The sequence below is a fragment of the Mesocricetus auratus genome, unplaced genomic scaffold (genome assembly GCF_017639785.1).
Source record: "Mesocricetus auratus isolate SY011 unplaced genomic scaffold, BCM_Maur_2.0 Super-Scaffold_100010, whole genome shotgun sequence".
Classification (NCBI taxonomy): Eukaryota; Metazoa; Chordata; class Mammalia; order Rodentia; family Cricetidae; genus Mesocricetus; species Mesocricetus auratus.
In genome coordinates, this window is record NW_024429194.1 from 1,862,083 (window position 1) to 1,876,197 (window position 14,115).

A 14,115-nucleotide genomic window follows, 5' to 3' on the forward strand; every position below is an offset into this window, starting at 1 on the left:
AATCAATGAGTGTCTCATCTTAATGATGAGATGTAGGCTAAGTGATCATATATGCAGTGAACTCTGGGCCTTGGTTGACCTTAGATGGTTTATCTGACTACGTCCAGAAGGCATTGCTTCTGCCCAAAGGGTGTGAGTCAGAAGATGAGTTACAGCAGTGACAAGGGAGCAGCAGGGAAGCCCCACCTAAGCAGCCACACGATGAGGATCAGAGAGACACGAGGGGGGAGAGGAAGGGTAGGAGGCTCTTTATTCACACTGAGGGAGGCCACATCACCAGGCTGCACAGCCACTACAGTAACAGTGACCAACCACACTCACGGCCTGAACGGCATGCTTCCGTTTCGACCAAACGCCAAGTGTAGACACAACTCCTAAGAACTTAACAGGTAAAACTTCGTCTGCTTCCAACTCTGCCCCTCTCCTCCTTCTCTCACTCAGCATCTCTCCCACATTTCCTGGCCTTCATCCCTGAAACCATTTCCTAAGATTTTTTTTTTAACTATACAAACCGCAGATGAAAAAAACCCTTAAAGTGTCGTTAACTGGGGCCTCGTGTAAATGAATAAGAGGCTTTTTATAACTTCTTCCCAAGCCAGCACAAAACAGGAAGACAACAGTGGGACTCCCCCCACCCGTCGGTAACTCAAATCATTTCCACAACAGCAGCCCGGTGGGTGTGAGCTGGTCCTGGCTCTCCTCGAAGCTCCACCCGGTCTCTGCTCACTTGGACTTCTGGTTGCCTTTCTGGGGCTCCGATGGGCCCTTCCTCGCCTCCTCCTCCGGGATGAAGACACTGACAGTGAAGTCGCTCGTCTCTGAGCCGTACTTGTTTTTCACCACCAGACCGTACTTGCCGGAATCTGCGGTGCTCACGCCTGAGATGGTGAAGTAGGCGGTCTTCCCGGCCTCAAACCTGAGGCTGCAGTGGTCATCCGAGGCCAGCGGCTTCTCGTTTTTCATCCACGACACCTCAGGGGTTGGGTCGCCCCACACGTTACAAGTGAGATTGAGCGCCTGCAAGACAGGTTTACGGGGAGGAATGCATGTGACGAGTCTGATCCAGCCCGTCTAGAGGGAGAGCTACAGGGCTCCCAGGCTGGGCTTTGTAGTAGCTCTGCGCTGGCACCTGCTCGAGGTCACACTCTGGGGACGTGTGAGTGGCACCCATCTGTAAGGGCTGGCAAGGGCTTTGGGGGTTCTTGAGAGCTTGTTGTCAACCCACTCAGAGGAACCTCCCTCCCGCTCTCCACCTCCACTTTCTCCTTCATGAACAGCAAGATGCCTTTGGCTCTGACGTGGCCTCTGGGCCGTATCAGTAGGGAGATCTCATTCCGTACCCACTGCCGGCTTGCGGCTGCGTCTCATTTGCGTCACAGGGCTCGGCAATGGAACGGCAGCAGCTACGCTACATGATTTAACTGATTTTCCCATTCTGTCTTCCTCACTTTCTTTAGCTCCCTGGACCCCGTCCAATCTGTGTAGCTACAGAGGTGCTTGGCCCAAATGCATCCTAAAGTAAGACATCCCCAGCCGTGCGGAAACTCTCTCTAGGCTGCGGTTTTACTTCGCTTCTCTAAGAAAACGGCCAGGTTCACTCACATGCATCTCTCAGAAGTACGGCAGAGACTTGTGTTTGTGAAGAGTGTTCCATTCAGGGTTGTGTACTCATGACAGTCAGTACATTTTCATCATCACAAGTTCCCTTTGTGCATGGCCCACCCCAACTTTTCAACCCTGTTTTTTTATTACCTTTTAATTTTTTGAGATTATAATACAATTGCTGAGATGATGGATAATTTCATCATTTCCCCCCTTCTCTTTCCTCCTTCCAACTCCTCTGATGCAACCCTCCTTGTTCTCTTTCAAATTCATGGCCTCTTTTTTCATTAATTGTTGTTATACTGGTGTGTGTGCGTGTGTGTATGTGTGTGTGCACGCGCGCGTGTGTGTATTCTTAACTATAACCAGCTCAGTCTGTATAATGTTACTTGTATGTGTGATTTTTCAGGCTGACCATTTGGTACTGGATAACCAATTGGTCTTCTCTTCCCTGGGGAAGACGATTTCTCTGGCTCTCAGCATTCCTTAGTTGCCTGTAGTTCTTTGTGTAGGGTTGGGTTCTCTTGTTGGGTCTCATGGATGTCGTCCTTGTTCAGCTCATGTTTAGGCAGTCATGCAGGGAGGCTTCATGGGTGTAGCTTCTGATGACAGCAGCAGGCACAGTCTCGCAGCAGATTCCCGGCTCCTCTGGCTCTTACTGTCATCCCCCCCCGCGATTCCCCAACCTTAGGTGTGGGAGTTGTGTTATACACATAATCCACTGGGACTGTGCCCCACATCTTCACGTTTTGATTGTCAACTCTGTTCTCAATCTCCAGCAACTGCTACTCCTTTTTTCCATTTATAAAAAGTCATTTCAAAAATGTTACATAAACATAATCTACAGTATGCAAACTTTCCGGACTGCTTCTTTTTGTCAGCATGATTCCCTGCAGACCCACCCATGCTGTCCTTCATTGCTGGCTAGTGATGTGCTAAGGGTCACGTGTACCTGTTTCCAGTTTTGGGGGCTATTATGAAGACAGAGTCCGGGCCCTTATTTAACAATCCCATCTCTTTGGGCTAAACGCCCAGGTGCAGTCGCTGGGATGTATGATAAATGTATGATTCATTTTTCTCCCGAGAATTGCCAGGCTCTTTTGCTAAGAGATGATTAAATTTTGGCTTTCATTCCTGACAACGATGTATTAGTAATTCAGTTTTCCCCCATCTCTGCCCATGCTTGCCACTGTTTGCATTTTTGTTGCACGTTGCTTATCACTGCAGTTCAGGTATGTGTGTTATATTTCACTGTGTCTTTCGTCCCCTTCTCCATGGCTAGCGATGCTGAATTACATAATCTTGACTAGGGATGAAGTTTGCCTTGCTAGGAAAAGAGTGTTCTTTTAAATATCTTCCTGATAGAACTTAAACCCTAAACATTGGAAGCTCTGTAGAAAACTAATGCCCGTCCTTTCCAACTGAGATCACCCTGCTGAGTTCTTTGATTACAGGCATCATGTAATCACGGAAACACCAGTTTAAATCCAAATGGAGAGGAGTTGGTTTTCATCGGAGATGGCGCGGATAGAAACTCACAAGGCAGTGTGTTCCCTGTAGCCATGAGACTCTTAATAACGTGGGCCACCTTTCAGTGTGTGCTGGAATAATTTCTTTCTTCTTTGTTACAGGGCTATGAGTGAATGTTTTCAGGTTCATTTTCACACAACCTAATGGCTTCTGTTGGATTTTAAGTGTGCCTCTGGAGAAGTGGCCTACATTTAGCATCACAAGGCAAACTTTCATCCTGATGCTGGGCTGACAAGACTTTATGACTGGAATGCTGAGCTCTGAACCATGTATCTGGCTATTCTGGAGGAGCGCAGATAGAAGGAATAAGACAGAGATGGTAGGATGCAAAAGGAAGGAACACAGTGTGGGGTGTTGGAGCCTGTTCCCCATGTGGAGGCAGGGACAATGGTACCCTATACTCACCTTGCCTTCCTGGATGGTGACAACATCAGGGAGACCGCCCAACACCCGGGCCCGATCTGCAAGCACAGGAATTTCTGGTTAATCAATGAGGAGGGCCAATGATCATGCCCTCAAAACCACCTCATGACACAGATCTCCCAAGTTAGTTTTTCCTGTCCTGGTGGTTGTTTCAGTCCTGCTTTCAGCATGCAAAACAGGAAAAGGTCTCAGTGACTCTGACTTCAGTCACTACTCACTCACTGCTCACGCACAGGTGCCTATAGCTGCACCTACAGCACCAGCTTGGGACAACTGTGTCACCTAAAGAGCTGCTGTATCATTTTCACGGTCATATCCGGCCCTAGCCCTTGTGTAGTTCAGCAGGCCTAAGGTCGAGGAAGCAGAACAAATCTTAACATATAGGCTCTGAGTCGGGTGTGGCCTCTTTATGGTTTCCCTGTCACGAGCACCAGTTGTACTATACTCTGGGGGTTCCCGAGACTTGCACAGCTGTGGGCTTCCTCTGAGGCCCTCCTTGGATAGCTTCCTTTTCTTGGTTCTTGGTGGTGCTGTGCAGGTCTGTCTGTGGCTGAGTATATAGATGGAGATAATAGATACAGGAGAGGTGCTGGAATCGAGGGCTGGTGCTGCTGGCCGAGACGCTTGCTCTGGGTGTGACCGTCTGAGCACATGATGAAGGAGCCCTTCTATAACCCACCCTGAGGCCGCCTGTCTGGCATGAGCACTGTGGTTACCAGCCTCACATTCTATGGCCTGTTTCATTCCATTTGTGACTCTCCAGTCTCATTTCTGTGAATTTACCCATTGTAAAAATGACAGTGTTTCAGACTCTTATTTTCTTCCCTGGGTTTAATTTTCTTTTCATATGTTGTACCTACAAGTGACTAATAGTTATCATATGGTTGTAATCAAGAGATTTCATAGGATGTCTTCAGAGGACAAGAGTCAGATGTCACAATGGAGACCTTCCTACAGACATAGACTAAAGTGAAAACACATGCAGAACTATCTACAATTTATAAAAGAAATAAAGAAAGAAGAGGAGGGAAAATCCATTGTCTTCTTTCTTTCTTTATTTCTCTTTCCTTTTTTTGGAGACAGAGTTCTCTGTGAAACAGCCCTGGCTGTCCTGGAACTCCCTATGTAGACCAGACTGGCCTTGAACTCACAGAGCTCCACCTGCCTCTGCCTCCCAAGTACAGGGATTATAGGTTTGTGACACAAAGCCCAACAAGAAAAAAAATGCATTATTATCTGTAGCTGTGCTGGGAAATGAAGTTTGACTTCAAATCTGCCTCTGTGCTAAGTGTGAAGGCAGTTACTTACTTTTTTCGGCAATGGCAGCTTGTCTGTGATTGAGAGAGACAGATAGACAGACAGACAGACAAAGAAGAGTTGTATTAGTGTCACTTCAAGTAGTCTCTCTGTCCTTCTCTCTGTGTGAGTCTCTCTCTGTTTCTGTCTCTGTCTCTCTCTCTCTCACACACACACACACACACACACACACACACACACACACACACAAACATACACACACAGAGGCATGCCTCAGTGCAGGCTTAGAAGGTTGCTCTCTCACTTATAAATTTGCTCTGAGTGCCATGAAGACCTGCACAAGTTTGGGCTGCATTTAATACACACTCTGGGAGAGAAGTCAGTCCATGGTCCACATCAGAGACTTGGCAACTCAGCTAACAGTGTCAAGTGGGGCTTTTCCTGTGCTTGCTGAAAGCATTCTTTCTGATACTCAGAGTCCCAGGAACGAGCAGGAGTGGCACTTGCCAGGAAGGGGAACTTACTTTAACCTCTGGAATTCAGCAAAGGCCTCATCAAATGCTTTAAAAGAAAAGAAGAAAGTTAAAAATGTCTCAGTCAGAATTAAGGGTACACAGAGCTGATTAAAGTCCCAAGGTTAGGTCACTGTCCACCTTCCCAGGAGACTGACTATGGCTTCATATTGCGGTGGGATGCTCTCAACAAGACAAGTACTTTCTATGTAGAAAACATGAGGAGGAGATTTTAGAAGATTTCATTTCAGTCAGGGGCCTTCAACCCTAAGCAAAAAAAAGCTAGCTATCAGTCCCACCCAAGGAAAAAATAAAGGTATGATGTGTAAGCACCCTGAAAAACAGAAAAAGCTTTTTCTTGCTTAAATTATCCCTGGCAGGCTCCTGGGCTAGACAGTTCAAGTGTCTTCATGTTAGGTTTTTCTGGTCCATTTAGGCAGGAGAGTACACTGAGTAATGGTCGTCACATTGACACTGAGACTAGCCTGAAGTCCAGTGTGCTGTCCATTACAGGACAGATCCCTGAGACTGTACTTTTTTGAATTTATTTTTTAAATACATTTTTGTTAGCCCACAAAGTAATGGGTTTCATTATGACATTTCCTAGTATGTGTCATTGGGCTTTGCTCATATTCTCTCCTACCTCCTGCTCCTCCTCTCTCCTCTCACCAACAGACAGAAGTGCAGGCAAGGGAGGTAAGAAGATGAGAACTGGTGTTCCAAATAACCTTTCCCTGTGACATCAGGGTAAGACACTTGACAGAAGACCATGGGAAAAAAAAGGATAAATCCTTCTATTTCATCTTCCTTTTCCTTTGGGGCTCAAGAAACACAGCCACAGACATGACTTTTTCGCATGTGTGTGTGAAGAGTGTGTGTTGCTTGTGTGGAGGGGTCAGAATACAACCCTCCCTGGCCACCTTCCTTTCTGCTGCTGCTCGGCTCACTCCGGGCTGGCTGGCCTTGGAGTTTCCAGACAATGCTCCCGTCTCCACTCTCAGCCCCAGTTCAGGGCACACAACTGAGATTACAGATGTCTTCTGTGACATCCAGCTTTTCACGTGGGTTCTGGGGACTGAACTCGGGCTGTCGGACTTTCCACAGCCAGTGCTTACACCCGTGGTGCCATCTCCCCAGCCAAGAACCGTATTTTAAGTCTAGAGAATATTTGGACATTGCTAATCTACATATTTTATGTATGAAAAAATGAGTGTAAAGTCAGGCTTCAAGTTGCTGGACCTTACTTTTTCTCATCTGAAAAATGCCTGAGATTCAGGTTGAACCAGGATGACAGCACAGACATCTTCCCGGTCCCCACACTGAGCGCAGATAAAGAGCAGTGGGGCCAAGCTAACTTGGCTTTGGTGGCTGTGGCAACCCTGGGGAGAGGATCCACAACATTTGTCTTAAACAGGGTTAAAAGGGAGGCAGTTGTGTACGCTTTTTTGTTAAAAATAATTTTTGAAATCTTTTAGACCTCTCCACCCGTTACCGCTTCCCTGTTTCTATTGTATTTCCACAGTCAGATGAAGGGTGGGGGTAACCCACGGCGCCGCTGGTGCACCGTGGGTCAGAAGATCTTTGCCTCTTTGCTGCAGTCTCTCCCATGACTACAGATCCTTCAGTGAGTCTTTGTAGGCATAATAGGTAGGAGTGTCATGAGAGCAGGGGACTCAGATTAACACCATGTGTGCATGCCTGCGTGCGCGTGCGCGCGCGCGAGCGCGCGCGCACACACACACACACACACACACACACACACACACACACACACACACCCTCAAGGTATGCTTGGGAAGTGTTTCTCTACATACACTGTGAATGTATCCTGAGTTGAAAAACACCAAGAGTTGTGAGACACTAAGACTGCATCTTGATGCACCAGGGAGAGGAGGAAAGTCGGTCTGGTCTCCTTTGGTGGCTTTCACCTAGACTTACATTCTTTAGGAAACATAGCCAGGGCATGGGGAGAAACAGCACAGCGATTTCAGCTGTTTATGTAACTTTTTAAGTTTTATTCAGCGATGGTGTGCCACCTTCGATCTCTGCGTGTTGCAAATCATTTTGTTTGCTTCTCTTGTGACTTGTTTTCTTCCCCTTTTTCTACAGAAACCCCTGGTCTCTCAACAGACACTAAGACACTGGGACCCTTCAGACTTAGACTCCTGGTTCTGCTCACTGCTCTCCTTTAATGATCACTCGCTGCTCTCTATGGACAGAGGCCCCTTTGTCATTATTATTATTATTATTATTATTATTATTATTATTATTATTATTATTACTACTGGTCTCACACCACCCGCCTTTGGAGCTTTGACAGGCCAGTGATTCCCCTTCACATGCAGTCTTCATAGTCACAGCAGCTGCCCACTCGGACTGGATGATTTCAGTTCCCAGGCACAATTGCTTTTCTCACTTTGCTCTTAAGGAAGTGATTGAGTCAACCGACCTCTCACTTCCTGTCAGAGTGGTGCTTTCTCTCCGTGTTTACTGTCTCCAGCTTGCTTTTTACGGTTGTCTGCCCACTACATTCTTGATAGTTAAGACTGTCTCGCCAAAATCATTATTAATAAAAAGCATCATAGGCCATTATTTTAGCCTAGTTCTGGCCCTAGTCCTCAGCCAACCAAATCTAACCAGAATGGATTCACTCGTATGTAGGAGGAAGTCTGATGCCACCATTAAACATGTGACTTATTAGAGTAGCATACAGATGAGGTAATAAAAGGGCGGTTTACCACACCGCTAACCACACCCACTTTAGGCAGGACTAAAGACGTATACGGCTGGACGTAAAGACGTATACGTACGTAGGCGGAACTACGTCACTAGCCAGGCCCACTTTTGGGCATGGCTAAGGGGAGTTACGGGGGGGAAAGGCATAAAAGACAGCGCACAGGAAGTCTCGCTCTCTTTTCCTGGAGTTCGGCTTCCGGTTCGGCAGAGGAAATGGCTTGTATCGTCTGGGTTACTTGTTTGGTATCTTGTGAGTATTTCTACATTAAATACTTAGCTTTACTTTCAGTAATTGTGTGTCGCGTATCGTTACTGCGTCCGTTGAAGCCTACACTCGTATAAGGTGACATATAATCAAGTTGAACTTAAAAATAAGTCAGGCTTCCAAAAAAGACTGGGACTCAGATTAGCCAATCATAACAGGTCCACTCAACCCAAGTGTCACACACACCAACTTCTTTGACATCACCAGCTTAATAACCTCATTTCACCGTGGCTCTCCCTATAGTGGATTTTAATGAGCACGTCTACCTTGTCCAGAAAGGTCCACGGTCTTCTGGTGTCCAGTCTTGCCATCAAAGAGCTCCATTACGTATTTCCCTTTGTCATTTGGAGTGGGCTCATTGATCTGCAGCCAGATCTGCTCCCCGGTGACGCCGCTCTTAACTCTGTCTGTGTACTTAATGCCGGTGCCACTGTTAAGGGGGAAGAAGGTGTCATTACTCCTTCCTTTCCCACACAGCTGATCTCTCCTGTTTCTGATTAGCTGGTACACCACAAACCCTCATAGGCTTTCAGAAAGCACGAGACCTGCTTATGCCGTTCTGCCTCAGGGTAATTTTGGGCCCTGAAGCACTTGGATTCCAAGGACCTGGAACTGACAGCCTGGACATCTACTGAACTCAGTGAAGTAGCCTGAGCCCTGGTGTAGATTTCAAGACCAATACTTCTCAGTGGCACTGGTTATCTTTGGTTTTGCTTGAGCTTATTTCTAGGAATAAGGGAATATTTAAAGGTGAGAGGTCAAACTACATACTGTTTTGCTTTGTATTTGGTACAAATGTTCTGTGGCCAAACTGGGTGGGTAAAAACACAAGGGCAGGGACTCTCTGTGCATGACACCTATTGACGTATGTCGTTCCAAAGCTACTTAGGACACATAAACATATGCGTGGCTGTGGAGTCAGAAGTGAACACAAAGCAGACTGGCTGTCAAGACCAGGGAGCTGTGTGCTGTGATCCCGTGTGAGAGCAAAGGGAAATGCAGGCCTGGCCACTGTGATCTGACTGTGCAGAGACACCCTGTTCTAGGCAAGACAAGGGCGTGGCAGAGTGATGAAACTTTGAGGAAATTTTAAAACGCAGTACGGGACGAGCAAATGGTGCAGGGGGTGAAGGTGTTTGGAGTAAATCTCTCACGCTCATGTGGTAGACGGAGAGAACTGGCTCCCACAAAGTGACTCGACGTGTGCCGTGGTGTGTGCATGTGTGTATACACACAAGCATGTCCTGTGCCGTGTGTATGTGTACACACACAAATATGTGCTGTGTGCACGTGTACACACACAAAATAAATGCGATGATTTTTTAAAAGCAGTATGTAAAATTGCCATATATACACATAAAGTTACAGTTATACATGGAGAAAAATATTAAATGTGCATAAAGGAGCTAACAAAACTATTGATGATATCATATTATAAATCTTTCTATTTTCTAATATCTATCAATGTATTTTCCAGAAAAGCATGCACAAAGTTTACAGCTTGAGTAGAATTTCAATGTGAACTTAAAATTTTTTTCACCAAAATATTTTAGCTTCCAATAAATACTTAGATGCTATGAGGGTATTTATTAAACTATCTGAAAATACATTAGCAATTCAAATGCCATAAAACTAGTGTAGAGAAACACACTTGTACCCCAGGTCTTAGCCTGAAGGATAGTATTTCTTGGAGAGTCAGACAGGAAGGCAGTCCTCTGTTTTGCATGAGTCATTTAGTCTCTGACTGGATCCCACAATGGAGCCTTCTATAAGTCAAGTACTTCAGACAGAATGGATTCTGTTGTTCTTATTTAAAAGAGACATTCATAGAACTGAATGACTTGCTAAAGAAGATAAAGACAGAGTCAAGGCTAACTCCACTTTGAGGTGTGTTTTTTCTTCTCAGATTGAGGAAAAACAGTATACAATTCTTAGTTTCTGAGCTTTGTGTAGGCAAATAAATATCTGAGAAACTCACGCAGACGAGATCAAAATTGTAGGAAGTTCCTGCCTTTCTACTCCAACAGTAAGTTCCTTAAAATAGATTTTAATGCTCTCATTTTTTCAAAAAGAAAAATACGTTTTAAAAAGGCTTATTTTTAATTATGCGTACATGCATTGAGAGGCCATATACACGTGAGTGCAGGTGTCCACAGAGGCTAGAGGTGCCAGAGCCTCTGTAGCTGGAGTCATGTTGACATGTTGTGGGGAACTGAACCCCAATCCTCTGGAAGATAAGTATGTGCTCTTAACCACTGAGCTGTCTCTCCAGTCCTTGAATAAACAATTCTTTTTACAAAGGATACAACTTAGAAATACTTTGTTTATCTCTGTGTGTGTGTGGGGAGGTCAGAGAACAGTTATTTGTTAAGAGTCGGTTCCTCCCACCTAGGTCCTGGGGGTAGAACTCAGGTCCAAGCGCCTTTACCTTCTGAGCCGTCTCGCTGGCTCTAAGCCACAGTACTACAATTGACATCCAGCTAATTTTGCTGCCCTCATTCTTTAGACTGATATAATGTCCTAGGTGTCACAGAGGAATTTCCGAGGATTTGGGTCTATTTTCAATTTTAATCACTTCCCTGCAATGTTTTCTGAAAAGAGAGAGAACGAAGGGCCCAAAGCCCAAGCATTTCACACTGGCATTTTGCTTCTTCTTACTTTTAGAACTCAGAAAACACCTGCCGGCCCAGTCAAATACCTGTATACGAATCGACACTACAAATGCTCTGCGGGCCCCAGCTCTGGTTCCCCTGTTCACCTTGCTTTCTTCTCTTTTCTTTTCTTCTTCTTCCTTCTTTGTGGTCCTGGGGATTGAACAAGGGCCTAGCGCATGCTAGGCAAGTGCTTTATCACCAAGCTACACCACTAGCCTTAGCTTGTTTTTAGTTTGTTTGTTTTTGTTTTTGTTTTCTGAGACAAGGTTTCTCTGTGGCTTTGGAGGCTGTCCTGGAACTCACTCTGTAGACCAGGCTGGCCTCGAACTCACAGAGATCCGCCTGCCTCTGCCGCCCGAGTGCTGGGAATTGCCTCCCGAGTGCTGGGACTTAGCTTCTTTTTTTAAATTAATTTTTAACTGATACATGTTTTAATGGGGTGATGTCGGGTCTGCTGTTTTGGTTTTGTTTGCTTGTTTTGAGACAGGTTTCACCCTGTAGCACAAGTTGCCCTTACGTGTTTAATCCTCCTGCCTCTTTAGTGCTGGAATTACAGGCATGCCTCTGTAACCCACCATCCTCAGCATCTGGTGACTTCCACATCTTGCTATGCAGCCCAGCTGGCTGGAAGCTCCCTATGTAGGCCATATTGGCCTTAAACCTAGAGTTCTTCTGCCTCAACTTTCCAAATAATGCTATTTTAGCTGCGTGCCACTGTATTTAATAGGATCATTAGGTCTCAAACTCAGGACAATTGGCTAACTGAAGTGCCTGTTAAACACTAAAGCAGGGCCCCTCACCTCCGGCCCCCTTCTCATGGCCTGGTTCAGTCTGGACATTTCCAGATGCCTCTGGCTGTCTTCCCCCTCATATCTATAGTAAACTTTCTCTGCCATCATAACTAGGAGCAGTCATGTTTTTATTCAGTCATAAGATTTTCATACATACACATGCATGCATACATTAATAGTAAATGTACTACAGTCCTTGGTGTGTGTTTATATCAAAAAGAGACAGTATACCTTTAAATCAGGTTAAAATACCCTCTCAAATACACATTCTTCCCTCCCTCCCTCCCTCCCTCCCTCCCTCCCTCCCTCCTTCCTTCTCTCCTCCCTCCTTCCCTCTGTCCCTCTCTTTGTTCCTTTCTTCCTTTTTTATGTAGCTCTGACTGGCCTGGACTCACTATATAGACCAGGCTGGTCTCAAATTCACAAAGATTTTCCTGCATTGGCCTCCAATGCTGGAATTAAAGGTGAGCACCACCATACCTGGTCTGCTTGTGATTTCTTTATGGTGAAAGCTTTCAAAATCCTTTCCTATAGCTTTTTGAAATATGCATGGCATTATATCTCGGCACAGTCACCAGAGTGTACACCAGCAGCAAGGACAACTTGCTATATTCTGTACCTCAGTACTCAATGATCAGCCTCTCCTCCCTCATTCTAAACTTTCCATGCAACTTGGAGGTGTGTGTGTACATGCTGCATGTGTATGTGTGTGCATGCATGCATATGTGCATGTGGGGTGTGTGTGTGTGTGTGTGTGTGTGTTATAATGACCTAGCTTAGCCCTAGAGCCAGACTCACCAGGCACAGCCCTCAGCTCACTTAACTGTGTGCCCACATTCGTCACCTCCCAAGCTTGAGCTTCCTCTCCCCTGAAGTAATGAATGCCTATTGTACAGAGCTGTGGCTATGGAGGAACTCACGTGGCTGCTGGTTTGTAGCAATTCCCAGTGGACTTCTAGTGCCCAGGGAAGGTGTAAAACAAACAGACATTGTTACCTGTATCCTCAAGGGATGGTACAGGACTTCTGTTAACAGTTTGGAATTAATGTCTAAACTATGTCTTTTTTTCTGTTTCTGCCAAGTATGTCTCGAGGAAGCCCAGAGGTTGAGTACATTGTTAGGGTTAAGTTGAGAAGTCTGGTTTGATTCAGAAACCTGTGGAATTCCAGGTGAATTTGGATGCATGTCCTCTATAATTCCACAAAGGCATCCTAGAATTAAGACAGACTTCAAACTCAATCCAGTTCAAACACCGGTCCGCAAAGCCTTCTGAGGATGGACAAGCAAGTTACAAGATGCTAATGCCTAATTATGCCATCTGCTGTGACCAACAATGATAAGCCCAGGCTCTCCTCAGGATGAGACTTCTCTGGGAAACGGCTGTGAACACGGATTGTGCGTGTTGCTTCAGCTCTGCTTCAGGTCACAGGAGCTGACTGTGCACACAGAGGGCTGCAGCACAGATCTGGATGGCTGGCAGAACAAAGGAGGAGGCTTTTACCCGGCCGTCTTGGATGGAGGCCACACGGCAAGGGTGTCTACGAATGATGATACGTCTGTCACAAGACATACTGTAGCCATTATGGATGAGGGAGGAGAGACCTAACCATGCTATTCAACACTTGAAAGGGGTGGGAATTTTGTTTTCATTCCTCCTGCTGGCCAGTGGGGTGGGGCTGTGGAGGGGTGTCTACCTAGCAAGTCAGTATGCATTGACTTACTTGTGGGACCAGTTAACTTTCAAATCGTCCAGGTAGTAAGTGACAAAGGAGTACAGCCGGATGCCCTCCGCAGTGCTCTGGATCTTCAGGTCTGTAGCAGACAAAGCTGGGGAAGAAAACGGCACAATCCAAGCAACTGTGAGCTCACCCTGGAGGGAGCATCCTGGGGTATTTGCTATGTGGAAATGGTAACTCGTTGCTGGATTCTCTCTTGTCCTGCCAGGTCCTGCCACCCATCTCAACTCCAAAGAAACACACGGATGCTACATTAGTTATAAAACTGTTGGCTGGTGGCTAGGGCTTCTTATTGGCTAGCTCTGTCTTAATTATTAACCCATAACTACTCATCTATGTATTTCTACATGGCCTCATTCTTACCAGAAAATGCCTGATGCATCCTATCCTCCCGGTCCCTCATGGTGACTCTTTTCTACCTACTTTCCCAGAATTCTCCTTGTCTCCTAGCTCCGCCTATCTTCCTGCCTCTATCAGCCAAATGATGCTTCTTTCATCAATCAATAAAGGAAACATATATCTATACAGAAGGACACTCTCCCCATCAGTAACTTACCTATCTTCCTGCATACTTCAGTCATCAGTTCTTGGAAGGCTGTAGATAGAGGG

At 45.9% G+C, this 14,115-nt stretch overlaps 1 protein-coding gene and 2 long non-coding RNA genes across 4 annotated transcripts in view; 2 read left to right on the plus strand and 1 right to left on the minus strand.

Moving 5' to 3' along the window:
• The window catches only part of LOC110343217, a 31,134-nt gene that overhangs the window by 4,989 nt on the left and 12,030 nt on the right, over positions 1 to 14,115 (plus strand). The window contains exon 1 of one of the 2 annotated variants that reach the window (XR_005879709.1): positions 8,251 to 8,310. The exons of the other annotated variant lie outside the window; for it this stretch is intronic. This is a non-coding gene — a long non-coding RNA (uncharacterized LOC110343217). Of the gene's footprint in view, positions 1 to 8,250; positions 8,311 to 14,115 lie in introns of those variants that run through there. 2 annotated transcript variants of the gene reach the window in all.
• Positions 227 to 14,115, minus strand: part of Myom1 (myomesin 1) — a 104,986-nt gene continuing 91,097 nt past the window's right edge. Inside the window, 7 exon segments of the mRNA XM_040752834.1 lie at positions 227 to 1,017; positions 3,538 to 3,593; positions 4,864 to 4,886; positions 5,337 to 5,373; positions 8,592 to 8,755; positions 13,492 to 13,597; positions 14,063 to 14,101. Of these exon segments, the coding sequence (XP_040608768.1) occupies positions 724 to 1,017; positions 3,538 to 3,593; positions 4,864 to 4,886; positions 5,337 to 5,373; positions 8,592 to 8,755; positions 13,492 to 13,597; positions 14,063 to 14,101 (719 nt within the window). The 3' untranslated portion in view covers positions 227 to 723.
• LOC121142690 lies at positions 1,016 to 4,353 on the plus strand. The gene is made up of 2 exons (XR_005879711.1): positions 1,016 to 1,518; positions 3,234 to 4,353. It is a non-coding gene; the product is annotated as an uncharacterized LOC121142690 (long non-coding RNA).